This window comes from Mirounga angustirostris, unplaced genomic scaffold, assembly GCF_029215605.1.
Source record: "Mirounga angustirostris isolate CCGP_5_RB_7025 unplaced genomic scaffold, mMirAng1.0.hap1 SCAF_2, whole genome shotgun sequence".
Lineage (NCBI taxonomy): Eukaryota > Metazoa > Chordata > Mammalia > Carnivora > Phocidae > Mirounga > Mirounga angustirostris.
The window spans coordinates 86,427,606-86,447,924 of record NW_026991710.1 but is presented as its reverse complement, the minus strand read 5'-3'; the positions used below and the strand labels follow the sequence as shown (position 1 = coordinate 86,447,924).

Below are 20,319 nucleotides of genomic sequence, written 5' to 3'. Positions count from 1 at the left end.
ACAGTGAGAAATCAACGTCTGTTGTTTTAACCACCAAGTCTATGGTCATTTGTTATGGCAGCCTGAGATGACCAAGACACAGAGTTACTTGTATTACCAAGAAAAAAATAAGTAATACATTCAACTTTAAAAATCAACTACAGTGATGTGAAAACAGCATTTTGGTTAAAATTTTAAGCATAAATCATGGTTGAAGATATATCCCCAAAATTCTGTAGTTCTAAGTAAAACTTGTTTGTCGAGACAGAGTATTCACAACACAGAGAAGAGAGTGTGAAGGTTTTGAGGACAAAGGGTGGATATGACCTACTCATTAGAAAGGATATCCAAGATCTGGGTGAGATAATATGAGTCTCTGTCTGTCACTCCTCTGAGGGACACTCACAACTGAGTATACCTGCCATCCCCAAATGAAAGAGCTTTGCTGGCAGCTTTCATCAGGAGGTCCAAGGAAAGCTCCCTAGTTTGGTTGGGCTCCCTGGATGAGAGCCCAGCTTCTGGGACTGAGCAAGGCAATGGATGCCAAATGCCAGGTCATGGGTACATTTCCTTCCTTTCTTTCCTAGTGCCCTTCTGCTCTCCAGGACAGGGTAAAGTGAGGAGGGCAAGTGAGAAGAAAGAGGGGGGAAGAGTAAATGCTGCTTACAGAAATCACTATCCTTGGCCTTTAGTCTCATTTAGTTCCTACCTAGCCTGGGAATAAGACTAACAACTGAGAATACCCTAGTGACCCCGGTTAGGGTTATGGAATTCAAACCAAATACAGGTGGCAGGTGGTGCATGCAACCATGGATTAACACAAGCAAATCCCTTGGGTGTCAATTTTATGAAGACATTTGGAAAAAACCCATTTTCATAGAAAGGAGTAGAATGGAAAATTTTCAGGAGTTCTTAAGATAAAATGAGACCAAAGTTGTTTCATGTCTGTGGCAGTGACTTCAGGTAACAACTCTATATTCCCTGGGGCTCCTATTTCTCTTCTGGTATCAGGAATATTTTGGTAAAAAAATCTCAGAAGCTCTAGAGTAAGATAAGTTCAGAAAAAATGGATTTGACAATGAGATTTGACAATTCTGAGGTCTCTGGTGACATGGTAACAGCAATTTCAGAGGCGTAGTGTGAAGCAGGATGGAGAAGTGAGGAAGTGGGACCAGTAAGGCTGGCTAAACATGAAGAGAAAAAAGAGAAAGGAGGACAGCCACAGTGGGGTGTGGGGGCCATTGCTGTGTCGAGTGCCAGGAGGACAATATGACCAGTGTGATAGGGTCTAGGAAAGGACAGGCCTTTCTACAGCTGAGGCAGCACCCACCCAACACATCTGGCAGTTGGAGGTCCCTGGCAGCAGGGCAGGACTAACTGGGGAGCATCAGTGGGCACAGAGGAAGAGTTAGGGTCTCCTTCTGACTGTGTCCAGAGTTAGTGATGGCATTTGGGGCAAATCAGGCTCTCGCAGTGAGGTGGTTGGATTGGATGCTCTTTAAGTATTGCTCCAGTGCTAACATTCTAGAATACCACTGTTTATTTTGATGATAACTCATGGTCTCTTCCCAAACCTTTTTGACTTCCTGGATATTTAACTCTAGGTGGAGATTTTTGTTAACAAGTGGCACATTAGGAAAACACTAACTCTCTGAGAGTTGAAAGCTAAAAGGTTTCTGTGGGCTGGATTAGGAAGAGGTACAATAACTTTTCCCTCCTCAAGGCGGGTAGCACCGATGACCCTGTTCTTAGGCCGATCAACCCATGACTCTCGATTTCTCTCACCTTAGTATATAGCTCTCTTGAGAGTGCGAGCCTCTGCTGCAGCTAGTTGCTCTATCCTGCCTGCCAGCCTCTGAAGATGACACAGGACAAACCACAGGCAGACGTGGTGACAACCACAGGAACAACGATCACCATGATCCTTCTGTGCATCAGCCAGGGTCCTGAACACTCCTCATTATCTCCAACATTCATTACATTCGTTCAGTGCTGCTGAGGACACTGTCCTAGGCGCTGATGAAGCATCAGCAATGAAACAGGTAAGAATTCCTCTCCTCCTGGAGCTTATGTTCTAATGGGAGTAGTCCTCATGTCTTGCACCCTTGGAGTACTTGCTATTCCCATTTGAAATATGAACAGATGACTGTGGCATCCATTGCTAGCTGCTTATTCATTCTTCTTTGTTCCAAACTAACAAAAGTTAGACTGGCAATGCACCCACTTAAAAATACTGACCTTTCTCCAATGTCTGGTCTCAGGGGTGGCCAAGGATGTGTGCAAGTGCGTATTTGGGTGTGAATGTGTTTGTGTGTGAAATGAAATCATGAGATATAGGTTGAAGTCACTGGGAAGGGCTTTTGTTCCTCCCAAATGGAAAAAAAGAAAGCCTCAGGAGGAGGTGGTTTTGCTGTTACTGCCTGCAGGAAGCCGCTCCTGACAGTGCAGCAGCCATCGTGAGGCCAGGAGGCCACGCACCACACATCACCACACGTCAAGTACTAGGAAGGAAAAGGCTGCGAGGAACCAGCACGCAGCTGCCCCAGTTCTGGACTACTGAATTGTGGATTTCTTGTTCTGGGAGGAAAAAGCCCCTTTTTTGGTTAAGTCCTCTTGGTGAGGTTTCTGATGGCAAGTGCCGTCCGCACTGATCTGAGTGACCCGGCCCCGGCCGCAGAGCTCGTGGTGACAGAGCTGGAATGAAAATGCAGATTCGTTTCCCACCAAAGGCCACATTCCCTCTGGGCTACAGCGCACCTTGAAGGTTTGCACCCCCGCAGATGTACTTCTCACTTTCACTCCCTGGCCATTGGGAAAGTGTTCAGGGGTTCAGAGAACTCCTACATTTGTAGGAGTTAGGACTTTATTTCTACATGTATTCTGCACAATATTTGATTTTTCACAGCTCCATTCAGATCTGCCTGCACAGCTAAGCCACGGACTTCCGTGAGTTGACCCCATAGCACAGCATCCTGGGACTTCACATTCTCCTCAGAGAACAGAACAGTAGAACGTGTTACTACGCCACCCTGGCTTTATTATTTATTATTTTTATTTTTAAAGATTTTATTTATTTTTTTTTTGAGACAGAGAGAATGAGAGACAGAGAGCATGAGAGGGAGGAGGGTCAGAGGGAGAAGCAGGCTCCCCGCCGAGCAGGGAGCCCGATGCGGGACTCGATCCCGGGACTCCAGGATCGTGACCTGAGCCGAAGGCAGTCGCTTAACCAACTGAGCCACCCAGGCGTCCCTGGCTTTATTTTTATTACAAGAAATAGGTCCTTGTAGCCCTGGGACCCAGCGTGACCACACTCAAGGGGTTGGAAGACCAAGCCCACATTGTATTCTGCGGTCCACTGCCTCCTGCTGATTTGTCCTCTCCTGTATGGATTGCTTATGCTTGACCCCCCCCCCCCCAAAAAAATTCCCTTTTTTTCCCTGTCACATTCTCTGAAGCTGATAGCTTTTCTATTACTGCTAACATTTAGAATAAAATGCCCAGAACTTTCAGCTGCTGCATCTGGGTCTTGCCCCTACTGGCCTCACACATTCTAGGATGCAGGTCTGGGGTGCTCCCAACCTGTCCCCACTGGCCAGAATTAACTAGATTGAGCCTCCCTGTGTTCTGAGCATAATACACACACATACACACACACGCACAGACACTCATGCACACACACACTCTTTAGAAAAATTATTCAGGTGAGCTATTTTGTGGCATCTCCCACATGGCAACATGACACAAATTATCAGTGACTAATGCTCTTCTCACAAAATCACTGCTAAAGGCACAGATTCCTGCTTCAGGGACATACAAGAGACACTGCTTTAGGAGAACAAAGTACCGCTGTAGAACAACACTGCATCACCACTTCACCTTCAAAGAACAGAAAGCTCTAAATTGTCTTTATCTCAAAGGATAAACTCACCCTCAGGAAAAGGCAAATGAGAAATTGTAATTCCTTTACCACAAGCTTCTTTCAGCTCTGGTTCTCAGTATAGTGTGCAGGAGGTAAGCACCTAAAGTAGACTCAAACATAGTCATAACTCTGTCTTTTTTTTTTTTTTTTTTTATAATGCTCTGAAACATTACAGCATTGTTGCAAATGTAGATAAGAGGATACAGGCTCCCTTTGGGTTATCTGTCTATGTGACAGACCGCCTCAAAACTTAGTACCTTAAAACAATCATTTTGATTTTCTCTCACAATTCTGTGGGTTGGCTGGGATCGGTTCTTCTTCTCCCCTTGATGCCCAGGGCTGAACTGACTGGATGGTTCAAGATGGCTCATTCACAAAGCTGGTGCCTTGGCAGGGACAGCGGGAAGGCTGGCCTCAGCTGGGAGGCTGAGACAGCTGGGCCACTTTCTCACCCGACATAGTCTCAGGTCTAGTCTCTTTCCGTGTGACCTCTCCATGGGATATTTCTAGCAGGGTAGCTGGACTTCTTAAATGCAAGTTCCTCAAATCACTAAGGTAGAAACTGCCAGGCTTTCTTAAGGCTGAAACCCCCAGTCCCTGACACAGCGTCACTTCTACTGCATTGTAGGATTTAGTGACTCTCAGGGATATAGCACTAGATTGCACAGCAGGGTGAATACCAGGGGGCATGGTCTATTGAAGGCCATCTTTGGAAAGGGTCTGCTGCATTGCTGTTCATTGCTGTTCACTTTATCAAATGTGGAAATGATACTTGATATGTTCAATCATGCCTTATAGAAGAAAACATGTTGCCTTATTAGATCTATGAATCATCAAGATGCATAGATATTGGGAGCATCTAGAAACTAAACACATCCAGGGAATCTGATTGTTTGAAAAACATGATCAAGACCTCTGGGGGGAAAATCACATTTTATTCTGTGATTACATACATAAGAAATCAAGCTTTTAAATAGATGGGTAAATTTAATATTCTCAGGATAACAAATTAGTAATCTCATGTGTTAGGTATTTATTAAAAATAGGCATCGGGCCATCATTATTTATACATGATTTTACTTAATCTTCACAAATACTCCATGGGGTGGGTATAATTACCTCAAATTTCCACATGAAAAACTGAAGTTCAATGAGATTTTATAACTTGCCTAAGATGAAACATCTAGTAATCGGATGAGCCAGGATGTAAACCAATGTCAACCTGATATCAAAACCCTTGTGTTCTTAAATGCTATACCAGCATTTTACCTGTTTTGTCTTTGCTCTCTCTTTTCTTAAATTGTTACAGAGTAATCTTCAGTTTAACTGGAAACAAGACCCACATCTCATACTCCTATTTCTGAAGATTTAGAACCCATTTCCTATTTAGACAGCCTACCGCAGTCAAGATTTTAAAATCCAGTTTCTATCTTGGCATGATAGTCCAGACAATTCCCCAGGGCTCTCATATCTACAGACATATGCCTCTGTGCTTAAACTTGAACCTCATCCAAACCCCAAGGTTATTATTGAGTAAAATCCTCCTCCTGGTTTATGTAGGTACCTGGAAAGTTTCCCTTTGGCACTAAAGCCGTGAATCACAACCTCTCATTCGTTCCATCTAAGGACAGAGAAGTGGGACACCCGTGCTTTTCATTTTGGCAATGTCCCACCAAAAATCAGGTTATCCTTTGAAATGTAAGAGCTTTGGTGAAAGATTTAGTGATAGAAATCGCCGGGCCAGGGTGGGGGGTGGGTAGAAACTGTCAGTGAACTCTGTACTGATATGGCTATACCGTGTATGGGTCATGGAGGTCTCCTTGGAAGTGTGCTCTTAAGATTGCTCTCCTTTATGAGAATTTCCTATACTCTCCTGCCTTGGGGCCTCTATGCCATTTGTCATTTAGAAAGTCCTTTGCTTCAGGACACCTGGGTGGTACAGTCCGTTAAGCCCCCAGCTCTTGGTTTCCACTTGGGTCATGATCTCAGGGTCATGAGATCGAGCCGTGAGATAGATCGCCCCGTGTTGGGCTCCCCGCTCAGCTCAGAGTTGGCTTGAGATTCTCTCTCTCTCCTTCCGCCCCTCCCACTCGTGCTCTCGTTCTCTCTCTTTAAAATAAATAAATAAATCTTTTAAAAAAATCATTTGCTTCAATCTCCACCTTTCTAAATCCTTCAAGTCCAAGCTCAAAATCCGTTTTCCAAATCAAGTTTTTCTTCATCTAAATTGAATTAATCTCTCTCTGTGAATCTGTATTAGTTAGATTTACTGCAGAAAAAAAAAAATCACCCCAAAACTTAAAGGCTTAAAACAACGCTGTTTTCTCACAATTCTCTGGATTGACAATTTGAACAAGGCTCAGCTGGGATGGCTTGTTTCCAGGTGTTGTTGTTGGGATTGATTCATGTGTTTGTAATCCGTAACCAGAGGCCAGCTGGCTGAGGAGGCCACACTCACATGTTCAAGGCCTTGACTGTGTTGATTGAAATGACTGGGTAGTTTGAGCCTTCTCTCTCCCTGAGCAGAGAGTGGATGTCACAAGGCTATTGTAGAACATCATTTTGCCACATTTTATTGGTCAAAGCAAGCCACAAGGCTAGCCCAGATGTCAATGATAAGGAAATTAAAATATGACTCCAACTGGTTCTTTTACAAATATGGTCTTACTGTTTTAGTTTCCTTTATCTATTCTTCTATCATCTTCCTCAAAGCTGCAACTTATGATTGGTAAATTAAAAAATTGTGAACACATTCAACTGAGTTTCTCTGTAAAACCATAGTATTTTTATTTTGAAGTAATTTTATACTTAACAGAAAATTGCAAAACTAGTTCTGGTAGTTTTCAGATATCCTTCACTCCGCTTAACATCTTGTTAACCACAGTACAATTGTCAGTAAAGGAATTGAAGTGTGCTTTTGTACTATTAACTAAACTAAACACCATATTTGAATTTCAACACTACATTCTTTTACTGTTCTAGAATCTATCCAGGCTTCCACTTGCATTTTTTTGTTACTCTGACTTAGTCTTCCGTGGTCTTAAAATGCTGAGGCTCCTCAGTATTACCTTACCTTTAATGACCTTGACATTTTGGAAGAGTATCGGCCCATTATTTTGTCAAATGTCCCTCATTTGAGTTTGCTCATGTCTAATGTTTTCTCATGATTGGACATGATCACACATATTTTGGGCAAAAGTACTACAGAGATGATTCTATGTCCTCCTCACTTGTATCACAGGTTTATGATGGGAATGTGTGTTATTCCTTGGTACTGTTGACCTTGATCATTTGGTTAAGGTGGTCTCTGCTTGGTTCCTCACTGAAAAGTTACTGTCTTTGCCTTAACTTAAGGTTAATAGTTAGGAGATACTTTGAAACTATGAAATTTCTCCCCAAACTTTCACCCCCTAAATCAAGCACTGATCAGTGGATTTGGCTGCAACAATTATAACTGCAGTGTTTGTCTAATGGTGGTTTTCGATTCTCCTCTTTCCTTCTATATTTATTCATTGAAATCTACTATACCGAAGACTTTTCCTTTCTCCTCACTTATTTATATCAGTATGAACTCAATATTTTATTCTAAAATCTATGTATGTATGTAGATTAAAATCTCACATGCATATGTATGTATATTAAAATCTAGCATTATGTATGTTGCTGCTCAAATATGTAAACCATAATATTTTTAATTAGGAAAATACTCTTATATAAGCACAGAGGCACCTAATATGCTCAAAGAAAATTCTGCTAAATGGAAAATATTAAAATTCTGATTATATATCTCTCTATATTGAAATATGTAAATATTTGAGCTGAAATATTTTCACAAGTACTGGCTTTTAGCCTCCATTTGGATTCTTTTCTTTATTTTTACAAAATAAGCTCACCAAAGAAGTTGTTTCTATTTATGATTTTTAAATATTTTTCCAAATGTAGATATTGTAAAATCTGGTACAGGATATAATTTTATCCTATTTAATAGGAACTCTATCAAAATGTTTTTCTGTAAGTCAAGTTTTCCAAAATGGAATTAAAGAATTTTAAAATTAAATCTTCTACACCATATAAACTCATTTTTTAAAGCTAACTCCTTGTTTTAGTAGTGATAAATTTCAGTGTCTTCCTATTTGCAATTTTGTTTTCAGTAATTACAATTGTAAAGATTAAAAAGCTGAAGTAGTTGTTTTTCCCCTTTCTTTGTTGAATACTTTAAGTAAAGACTTCTAATTAATTTTGAACAAAATGCCAATTTCTAAAAGTTGATTACTGACCAGGAGCAAACAAAGAATGTGTTACCATCATGCATAAGATTGTTTATGTCTGGGTGCCTGGGTGGCTCAGTCGGTTAAGCATCTGCCTTCAGCTCAGGTCATGATCCCAGGTTCTTGGGATCCAGTCCCACATGGGGCTCCCTGCTCAGCGGTGTGTCTGCTTCTCCCTTTCCCTTTGCCCCTCTCCCTGCTCATACTCGCTCTCTCTCAAATAAATAAAATCTTTAAAAAAATTAATATCAGCTTTATCCTCCAGGTATTGTATATAGTTCACTCTAACTTTGTATATATAAAGCTGTGTGAATTTTAACTACAGTTACCATTTTGACTAATAGAATATCACAGCTTTAGTACATAATCACCACAATCAATCTCAAGGAAATTTTGTTCCATAGATTTCTTACTTTAGTAAAAATATTATTTTACTGAGATGCTGTGCTCCCCCAAAATATGTACTCATATTATCATTTGCATTCACAAGCTTAATTTTTAAAGTAACAGTAGCATTCGCAATAAGGTCAGAAAATTCGCCTTTGACACAATAAACTTCCAAAAGGTTTTCATCTGTTCTGTGAATTGGTTAAACTTTTTTTCTTTTCTTTTCTTTTTTTTTTAAGATTTATTCATTCATTTATTTTAGAGAGAGAGAGAGCAAGGCAGAGGGAGAGGAAGAGAAAAACTTTAACAGGTTCCGCACTGAGCGTGGAGCCTGATGCAGTTTGGATCCCAAGACCCGGAGATCATGACCTGAGCTGAAACCAACAGTCAGATGCTGAACCAACTGCGCCACCCAGGTGCCCCTGGTTAAACCTTTTTTAATCATTATCAGAATTAATTAATTTTTATATTTAATTTATCTGCTCACACTTTTATAAAACTGTCACAATTTAACTGTTTGTAAGCTCTTCTGCTATTTGTGCCAACTCATTAATAACCACTGCTTTACATTTCTTATAGGCCCAAGGAAACTCAGAATTGAAAACGAGAGAAATTAACTTAGGCTAACTGTCCTTTGACTTAATGAAGCCATGCTGCATAAAGTGCTCAATGTTACACACCTCTGCAGCTGCAAGTGTGAAACCACATGCACGTGGGCTTAAAAGTATAGGTAGGATTTCAACAAGTGGGAAGAAGGTTGAGAAGAAGGTTCCAGGTGGAGCGAGCAGCATGAACAGAAGCTTGGTCCACAAATGCCAAATGCCAAGGTTTGAAAATAATGGGCACAATCTTCTTAAAGCAATGACTAACTTTTGAGGTAGATATTGTTGCTTCTTCAGCAGACTTCTTCTTTTCCGATTGTCTTACAGTCAGTGATAGCATTAAGAACCCCATGGTGGATAGCAAGTATTCTGTGTGTTATATGTTCATCATCAACTTTCTTGAGCAACAGAAAATCAATACTTAATTTTTATTAAACATGCATAGATGAAACACTTGCTTCTGAAAGGGTTTATTGCAAAACCAAGTAAGATAACCAGATCATTAAAAAGTTATGGATTTGTATCATAAGATGAATTACCAAACTCTTGTAGCAACAGCATCCAGATACTCTGTAGCAGGACAGCAAAGCCTCTACTTGTCACAGGAATTTCACTTACATCTAATCTTTAATTCCCTAATTGTCCCGCTAAAACCCACTGATTAATAGCCTGGTGGCTTCTTGCCTCTCACGGGTCATGGCAAGGGCCACCCATCATGGGCCATGACACACCAGCTGCTACACGCAGTGGACAGCAGAATCTGTAGCATCAGAAATATCTCCCACCACCACCGGAACAGGAAGCAGTTAGCTTCACGTCCAAATGTCATCTTTTTATCAGCCAGTGCTATGCATGCTGTACTTCAAAAGGTTGGGAAATGAGAGATGGGCTGTCTTTCAGAGTTTAGCATGTGTTATGGTGAGAACTCTGTCAAATACACCTACGTCTTATATTCTATTAGGAGAGATGGGTTAGAAATTGGAGTACAATGTAGAGGTCTCACCAAATCTCTTGTAGTGCAGTGATTAATAATGATCCTCCTTAAAAAGGGAGAAATTGCAGGACAAATGCTAAACTGGACTGAATGCTAGACTAGGCTAAAACCAGGTTGTTGTAGATAAATTAGGATACTTGTCTCCTTAAACCTGGAATTGTCTTTGACTTTAGCACAGGCAACCAACCCCTAAATCTTGTTTATGCTTTATTCAACATTTCTCTTGAATCTGAGCCCCCTTTTTTAGTCTCAGTGTATCTACTTTAGCCTAGCTAGATGCTTGTTACCACATGACTGCATTATTTATAACAACCTATTTACTAGTCTAGTACTCATTTTCTCCTTCCATACATTCTCTTCATACTTACCATTATTTTCTTTCTCCAGAAACTTGTATGTCTCATCACACCCTTGCTGAAAAATCTTTTAATGGCTCCTCAGTACCTGCAGAGTAAATTCCAAATTTGATTCCGAGTATAGTCTGTCTCTATTCTACACTTACAGATCCATTTCTTTTTCTTTTTAAAGATTTATTTAGAGAGTGTGCTCATGTGTGAGAGTGGGGGGGAGGGGCAGAGGGAGAGAATCTTCAAGCAGACTCTCCACTGAGCATGGAGCCATGTGGGGCCTGATCTCACAATCCAAGAGATCATGTCCTGAGCTGAAAACAAGAGCCAGAGGCTTAACCAACTAAGCCACCCAGGTGCCCCTACAGATTCATTTCTGATTCACTCCTGCTTGGCTTGATCTCTCGTCATTTCCTAAACATGCTTGGCATTTGGCATTTACTATCCATGCTTTTGTTCATGCTGTTGCTTTCACTTAATCTTTCAGACCTGGACCCTACTTATTGAAATCTGGACTGTAACTGTAAGCCCAAGTAACATCTTCAAGGATCCTTCTGTGATTTCCCCATCTAGAAATATTCTTTTTTATCCTCTGAAGTTCCGCAGCAGTATAGAAAATATTCTGATGGTGTATTACACAAATACCTTCAATTTAAGGAGCTTTTCAATGGCAAACTTTTGAAGGATGGAGATGATCTCTTTCATCTTTTGATACTCAACAATGCCACACAGTACCTTTATACATGCTGCTACTTAATAATTATTCATTGAGTGAATTAATAAATGAATGGCCAATGAACCCACACTAAAGTAATAATGAATAGAGTCCTTCGTTTAGAAAATATATTTACAGCTTATTAGAAACTACATTAGCTCCGGCTGCCATAACAAAATGCCATAGACTGGGGGGAGGAAGGGCTTAAACAACAGACATTGATTTCTCACAGTTCTGGAGGCTGAGAAGTCCAAGATTAAGGTGCCACCTGCCTCAGGTTCTAGTGAGAACCTCCTTCCCAGTTTGCAGATAGCTGCCCTCTTGCTGTGTCCTCACATGGTGAGGAGGGAGAGAGGGAGTTCTGGTCTCTCTTCCTTTCCTTACACTAATCCCATCATGGGGACCACCCCCTCACTGCCTCATGACTTCATCTAAACCAAAATTACCTCCCAAAAGCTTCCCCTCCAAATACCATTACACTGATGGTTAGGGTGTCAACATATGAATTTTAGGGGAACACAAACTTTCAGTACATGATAGGGACTTTCAATCAAAGTAATGATTAAATTTAAACCTGTTTGTGGGAGAATCTTTTTGAGTGAGCTGACCTCTCGGTCTGTAAAACGCTACAAATAGGTTGATTCACCTTTGCATAATATCAGCCTTGCTCATTAAACTTTGGGTCTTCCATAAATATTAAGCAAGGTCAATTTCATTGTTAAAACCCCGATTTTCACTAACTAAGCCACGGTGAATAAAGATATAAGGTGTGTGTGTTTGTGTCTCTGTATATGTCTCAAAGAAAGGATCCACATCAAACTGATAACAGTGGTTACTTATCAGGAAGAGAGTGGCATTGTTTTATTCTTGTACTCCTGATTTGTTTTAATATTCTTGTAGGGAACATACATTGCATGTTATACCTGAAATAGAAAAATAACAAAAAAAAATTTAAAGAAGTCTTAGCCTCCATGGCACTATGTATCTCCATGCAGTTACTGACTTCAGAAAGCTCACAATGCAGTATTCCCTTTGAAACGCCCAAGAAATGGAAGGGATAAAAATTTGGCTCAATGCTTTCTCAAAGATATCTTTGTATTTTTTTCCAAAATCTTACCAGAGTAAGAAAATAATCTGTGACCGTGAGTAAAAATATATTTGGAAAGCAAATAATATAGGAAAAAAAGGAAAAGCATGGGAAAAGTAGAACCTGTGTGTTTTATAAATTATCAAAACCCTTCATGCAAAAAATTTTACAATCCCAAAGTCAATGGATTCATAGGTGTAAGATCTGAAAATTACTGTGACTGAAACCAGTAAAGTTATTAAAGTATTTAAATATTTAATTCTTTAAAGACTGAGTAAGTGTTAGCCATAAAACAAAATGAGAGAACATCTGGAAGGCAAAGAGGTTGAAAGATTGAAAATTAAAAAGCAAATCGTGTGTTTAGTGTTACTGTGGGACTTGAGCAAATGGATAGAAACCCACTTGAAGACAAATACAGAGTTTGTGTAATTACAATGAGCCTGAAGAAGGGTTTAGCATTTATACATCTCTTGGGAAGCTTGGTGAGTCAGAAACATAAACCCAAAGCAAAGGGAGGTTATTAAAATATTATTTCCTGTTGTAGTGTAGAACTCGAGAAGAAAATAAACATACCGATTACTTGCATGGCCGGTTCCACGTCTGTTGTGGCCTCTTCCAACAATGACAGCAGCTTGGCTGATATCTGATGCACGGATTCAATGTTGCTAAACAAGCTATCCACGTCCAGCCGATCAATCTGGAGAAACACAAACAGGGAACACCAGCTGATGGAGAGAGACACACTGTATTTAGGATGTTTTCTCCTGCTACACAGTAAGAATTTTGTATGCCAGCCCATGCTGCTTCCATCGACTGTTCCTGTAAACATTCTTATTTGGGATTTCTAGAGTAAATGTGCAGTTTTTCATGCAAAAAAAGGGGGGGGGGTAAGGATGTTGCTTCTGTTCCCTCTGACTTTTTCTTGATTTTGACCAAGTTTTAATGAGTCAAACATACATATACATATTCCTATAAAACTAGAGTGTGAAGAAGATTTAAGCCACGTAATCAGTATTTTTATTAACTGCCATCTATGATAGTATGTACTAGCACGTACGAATTTAGAACACTTTAACGCTTACACAGCAGAAGTCAGACCTTACTCTAGGCAAGTAACTATTTTCAAAGCTGTTTTAGAACCACAGATGTTATAAAAGTGATGACAAGTAGATGTGCTGAGTTGCTTCCTGCTTTTTTTCTTAAAAGAAATGTGAATGGAAATTTCACCAAACATGTTCTACTAATTAAAGATTCATCATATTTTATAACTTCATGCACACCCTCAAAAACCAGTATAATCATTCCTCAGTCTTAGAACTGGTGCTTATAATATTTTATTTATTCACTCATCTCTCCTTCATTAAATATTTCCTGGAGGTCTTCTATGTATCAGGAATTATAATAGAAACCAAACTCTGTTTTAGACATTGGAAGATTAGTAGAGGGATGGCCAACCATCCTAAGCTATCTAAGTAGAATTTGGTGAGATATGTGCCCTGATTTTGCTGGATCTTCCTCTAAATCTTTCTCTGGAGTTTAAGTCTGATCTCCTTTCATAATCAAATAGTGTCTAGTTGGCTCATGTACAGATCGGTCCAGACTCCACTGGGCTACCACAGGGAATAGGAGTAGGTGCCTTTCTCCATGGTTTACTGTATGTGGGGTCATAGGTGGATAATCACGTCATTAATACTCAAGTCATGGAAGAGCTTCACAGTTGCAAAGCAGAGTTGCCGGTTCCAAACCAGGTCAGCATTTTAGGAGTGAGAGGGACAGGGAGTTCAGCTAAGGATCAAAAAAGAGGCCAAGAAACAAAAGGGAATTGGGAACAAGGGATATAGGGGAAGAGGCAGATGTGGAGGAATTCTGGAGATGAAAGTCAATAGTGTAGCTTCTTCCTCATCCGTCTCTCCTCATTTCGTCTCCGTCTTTCTCCCTCCATCTTTCCTCATCCGTCTCTCAGCATCCGTCTCTTTGGGTGTGCTAAGTCTGTGGTGAGGGGAGGGGAGGGGAGGGAGGAGGCAGGTTGCTCATCTTTTTATCCCATCCTTTTCTGACGTTGACTCATCTGTTGTGCCCTGTACCAGACAGAGATATTATTTTGATAAGGATATTCTGTTATTAAACATGAAGCATTTGTTTCACATTCCACCTTGTTTAAAATTTGGTGACTATGTCAATTATTTCTTATGTAATATGATCTAGCTATCCACATTCCTTCCAACCATCGTGGGAAATTCCCCACCTTCCTATCATCAGTCTTGTCCTCAAGAAAACTCCCAGCCCCAGCCTCATTTGAATCAAATACCACGTGATTCTATGTAGTGGGTTTATTTCAATATTTTAAGTATTATTTAATTTTATATTTAAAATTTTAAATTTAAAAAACTTTTTATGTCTTCTAAAATAATCTATATCTCCATACTGTATTATTACATTACAATCATTATTAGCTCACTAAATGTTCCTTTAAGTAGTCATTTTAATTGGATAGGGCACATATGACTCTTTTGTCTGAAATCTATAGATACACAAGACTTTCAATTTCTATTTTACAAAATGTATTTAATATTATACAAAATACCTAAAGGGCAGACAACAGTTGCATGACTTTTTTTGTTAAATGATAATTTTAAATAGCTAAGGATGTGTCACATATTTCTGGGTACCACTGATTTAACACATTATTTATTCTAAGGAATGGCTTTATGCATTGAGTATTAATTAAGTAGCAATGGGATAATTTTTGCATAGTGCAAAATATGTTTTCCAAAAATTGAATGTGAATCAGATTTTGGGGAGAGGAGCAGAGGGAGAGGTTTTTTTTTTTTTTTTTTAAGATTTTATTTATTTATTTGAGAGAGAGAGAGAGCGAGCAGAGGGAGGGAGAGAAGCAGGCTCCCTGCTGATCAGGGAGCCCAATGCGGGGCTTGATCCCAGGACCCTCTGATCATGACCTGAGCCAAAGGCAGAGGCTTAAATGACCGAGCCATTCAGGCACCCAGAGAGAGAGAGTCTTAAGCAGACTCCATGCTCAGCACCCAGAGAGAGAGAGTCTTAAGAGACTTGGGGCTTGATCTCACGACCCTGAGATCACAACCTGAGCTGAAACCAAGAGTTGGATGCTCAACCGACTGAGCCACCCAGGTGGCTCCAGATTGGTTCACTTTAGATGTACCAGTTGAATTTTTCTTAAAATCATATTTTGAAATGAATCCTTCTAACATAAAAAATTTCATCCCGATTTGCTTGCTTTATATGATAAAAGCAGATGTAATTGAAACAGTATACCCTATTATTATTTCATTTTACTGTGAAAACTTTATTCTGAGAAGTTTAAATGCTTCATATTTATTATTTCATATAGCATTGCAGCTTCTCTGTAAGATATGAATAAGTTTTGGGGCACCTGGTTGGCTCAGTTGGTTAAACGACTGCCTTCGGCTCAGGTCATGATCCTGGAGTCCCGGGATCGAGTCCCACATCAGGCTCCCGGCTCATCAGGGAGTCTGCTTCTCCCTCTGACCCTCCCCCCTCTCCTGTGCTCTCTCTCTCTCTCATTCTCTCTCTTTCAAATAAATAAATAAAATCTTAAACAAATATATGAATAAGTTTGAAGATAGGAAAGTTCACCTGAAGAGAGGTGCCATGCTCAAAATTACTAAGTCAGGACAGAGTTGGAACTGGAAATTGACCTTTTAATCCTACACTTTAGTCCATTACCAGCAAATACTGACAGAATATTTTGCCATCTCTGGATTTTTTGTCTTGTTCCTGAGTTTTCACTAAGTTTCACTTCTACAATTTATTTCTCAAGGCCAGAATCCTGCCTATCTTTCTAATTTAGATTTTAAATTCATTTTGCAAGGATTTAATTCTATATTCTATCTATAATCTTAGCTCGATGTAGCAAATACTAAATAATAAAAATGTAGCATTTAATTTTATTTCTTTTTGAAGGACAGAAAGGATTAAAGCATCAATTGGCCTGTATCATCATGGGCCCATGGGGATTCTGTGAATCATAAATTCACATCCAGTCACTGCTTTGCCAGGAACAAACAAATGTCTGATCCAAATAGGCTTTTAAAATTGATAGATGACTTTATAATTATTGATATAAATTCAAAGAAGCATTTATATACATTTATTAATCATTTACTAGAAACAGGCAATGCTCTAAAAGCTTAAGTTGAGTTATATTTTAAAGGGATTAAAAATTTATTTTTTAGAAAAAAAGATTTAGTCTAAGTATACATTATCCTAAGCAAAGTCAATGCATAATAATTCAAATGTACAAAACAGAAAAATTAAAGGTTAGTGTTTCTGGTGGCAACTTAATTCTTTGCTTTACAAACATATTCATCACAAGATATACTTCAAATGGCAAGTTCTCATTACACTTAAATAATGCTGAGTTTAGAGTTGTGTGCATGCAAAGCTCCCCAGGTATAAATATCTAAGTAAAGGAAAACATACCTATAACATTTCATCAATTCAGAGACTATAATCACTGGGGTAGAATTACTTTATACCCCACAAGCACCTTATACCCACTGTGTTCAAAACATTCCTTGCATTTTCCTGCATTCATATCCTAGCCTGAGCTCTTCCTTTTGCTCACAAATGCTTTGCCTTCATAATACTTTGCAACATTCTACCTGTCTGAAATGAAGATGGTAATGATAGTGTTTGTCCAGTAGTTTTGACCATCTCTCTGTTCTTTCTGTTGTTTTTTGGGGGGGAAGCGATAGCTCCCCAACTCTAACTGATCTGGTGGAATTGTCAGTCATGATGTCCTGCCCATATCATTCCCTACAAGGTGGGCATGTGACCTAGCTGGCCACAGGAATTGGCTCAGGATGGGCAGGTTCCCAAGCAAAGCCAATGAGAATCTTCCCTGGTTTTTTTTTTTAAGTTCCAACTTTTTTTAAATTAATTTTTTGATGTAGTGTTCCATGAGTCATTGTTTGCGTATAACACCCAGTGATCCATTCGGGCGCCTGGGTGGCTCAGATGGTTAAGCGTCTGCTTTCAGCTCAGGTCATGAACCCAGGGTCCTGGGATCGAGTCCCGCATCGGGCTCCCTGCTCAGTGCAGAGCCTGCTTCTCCTTCGCCCTCTGCCATTCCCTCTGCTTGTGCTCTTCTATCTCTCTGTCAAATAAATAAATAAAATCTTTAAAAAACAAAACAAACAAACAAACAAAAAAACACCCAGTGATCCATTCAATATGTACTCTCTTTAATACCCATCAAAAGGCTAACCCATCCCCCCCACCCCCCTCCCCTCTAGAACCCTCAGTTTGTTTCTCGGAGTCCACAGTCTCTTATGGTTCGTCTCCCTCTCCGATTTCCAACAACAAAAAACGAAATCTTCCCTGATTTTTAATGAATGGTTGTTAGGAAATAGAAGGGCCTGGATTATTAGCCTTAAGTATCTAAGTTTCTATCTTTAGCAGTCCTCTTTGTGGAGAGTTTGTGATCAAGTCAACAGAGTGAGGGAAGGCTAAACTTGGATCTCCCTTGCAATAATCACTCTACTGGGCTCTGAATAACAAGTACAGTATAAAACAATCAAAAGGTGTGAAGAAGAAAAATCAAAATCACCTAATTTGATTGTTAAAAATATCACATTAAGTGGATCTTTTATAACTTTCTACTTAATTTTATCTACAAAGACAAACTGTTGTACTCAGTTTGACTATTAGTATACCTGGAAAACTTGCTGACAGAGGGCAAATTTCCCCTTAGTTTACACTTGGGAAATGCTTGTTTGTTTTTTGTATAATGAGCCCTGGGACACTCAGCCTAAAACCCAGTCGCGGGGAAGAATAAGTAAACAGTCTTAGGTGTCATTCAGACCTCCAACCATGGACACCTTTGAAAGTGAACATTGAAAAGAAGTCTAGGAACAAACTCTTAAAAAAAAAAACCACTATTATCATAAAAGTAGTTCATGTTCATTGTAGAAAAAGATGGGCAGATAAGTAAAAGAAAGACAACACAAATACCTAGAATTCTACCACACAGCAATAACCACTGATATTCTGAGGTATGTCCTGCCAAATTGTTTTTCTCTCTCTGAATGTGTGCATCTGTATGAAAGATTTATATACTTAAAATAATGTTTTAAAATTTGTCTTTTTTTTAGGGGCTCCTGGGTGGCTCAATCTGTTAAGCATCTGCCTTTGGCTCAGGTCATGATCCCAGGATCCTGGGATTGAGCCAGGGCTGGGTTTCCTGCTCAACGGGGAGCCTGTTTCTCCCTCCCTTTGCCCCTCCCCCTGCTCCTCCTTTCTCAGAGCTCTCTCTCAACTAAATAAAAATAAAATCTTTAAAAATAAATTAAATACAACGTGATACAATACATTAACAAAAGAAAGAACAAGAATCATATGATCCTCTCAATAGATGCAGAAAAAGCTTTTGACAAAGTACAGCATCCTTTCTTGATCAAAACTCTTCAGAGTATAGGCATAGAGGGTACATACCTCAATATCATAAAAGCCATCTATGAAAAACCTACAGCGAATATCATTCTCAATGGGGAAAAACTGAGAGCTTTCCGCCTAAGGTCAGGAACGCAGCAGGGATGTCCACTATCACCACTGCTATTCAACATAGTATTAGAAGTCCTAGCCACAGCAATCAGACAACAAAAAGAAATCAAAGGCATCCAAATAGGCAAAGAAGAAGTCAAACTCTCACTCTTTGCAGATGATATGATACTTTATGTGGAAAACCCCAAAGACTCCACCCCAAAACTGCTAGAACTCATACAGGAATTCAGTAAAGTGGCAGGATATAAAATCAATGCACAGAAGTCAGTGGCATTCCTATACACCAACAACAAGACAGAAGAAAGAGAAATTAAGGAGTCGATCCCATTTACAACTGCACCCAAAACCATAAGATACCTAGGCGTAAATCTAACCAAAGAGGCAAAGGATCTGTACTCAGAAAACTATAAAATACTCATGAAAGAAATTGAGGAAGACACAAAGAAATGGAAAAACGTTCCATGCTCATGGATTGGAAGAACAAATATTGTGAAGATGTCAATGCTACCTAGAGCAATCTACACATTCAATGCAATCCCCATCAAAATACCATCCACTTTTTTCAAAGAAATGGAACAAATCATCCTAAAATTTGTATGGAACCAGAAAAGACCCCGCATAGCCAGAGGAATGTTGAAGAAGAAAAGCAAAGCTGGCGGCATCACAATTCCGGATTTCCAGCTCTATTACAAAGCTGTCATCATCAAGAAACTATGGTACTGGCACAAAAACAGACACATAGATCAATGGAACAGAATAGAGAGTCCAGAAATGGACCCTCAACTCTATGGTCAACTCATCTTTGACAAAGCAGGAAAGAATGTCCAATGGAACAAAGACAGTCTCTTCAACAAATGGTGTTGGGAAAATTGGACAGCCACATGCAGAAGAATGAAACTGGACCATTTCCTTACACCACACACAAAAATAGACTCCAAATGGTTGAAAGACCTCAATGTGAGACAGGAGTCCATCAAAATCCTAAAGGAGAACAAAGGCAGCAACCTCTTTGATCTCAGCCAAAGCAACTTCTTCCTAGAAACATCGCCAAAGGCAAGGGAAGCAAGGGCAAAAATGAACTATTGGGACTTCATCAAGATGAAAAGCTTTTGCAAAGCAAAGGAAACAGTCAACAAAACCAAAAGACAACCGACAGAATGGGAGAAGATATTTGCAAATGACATATCAGATAAAGGGCTAGTATCCAAAATCTATAAAGAACTCATCAAACTCAACACCCAAAGAACAAAGAATCCAATCAAGAAATGGGCAGAAGAGATGAACAGACATTTTTCCAAAGAAGACATCCAAATGGCCAACAGACACATGAAAAAGTGCTCAATATTGCTTGGCATCAGGGAAATCCAAATCAAAACCTCAATGAGATACCACCTCACACCAGTCAGAATGGCTAAAATTAACAAGTCAGGAAATGACAGATGTTGGCGGGGATGCGTACA

At 39.6% G+C, this 20,319-nt stretch overlaps 1 protein-coding gene across 1 annotated transcript in view; it reads right to left on the bottom strand.

Moving 5' to 3' along the window:
• Positions 1 to 20,319, bottom strand: part of ARHGEF38 (Rho guanine nucleotide exchange factor 38) — a 135,070-nt gene that overhangs the window by 59,954 nt on the left and 54,797 nt on the right. Inside the window, exon 5 of the mRNA XM_045881752.2 lies at positions 12,872 to 12,995. Coding sequence (XP_045737708.2) covers positions 12,872 to 12,995 — 124 coding nt within the window. The remainder of the gene's footprint in view (positions 1 to 12,871; positions 12,996 to 20,319) is intronic.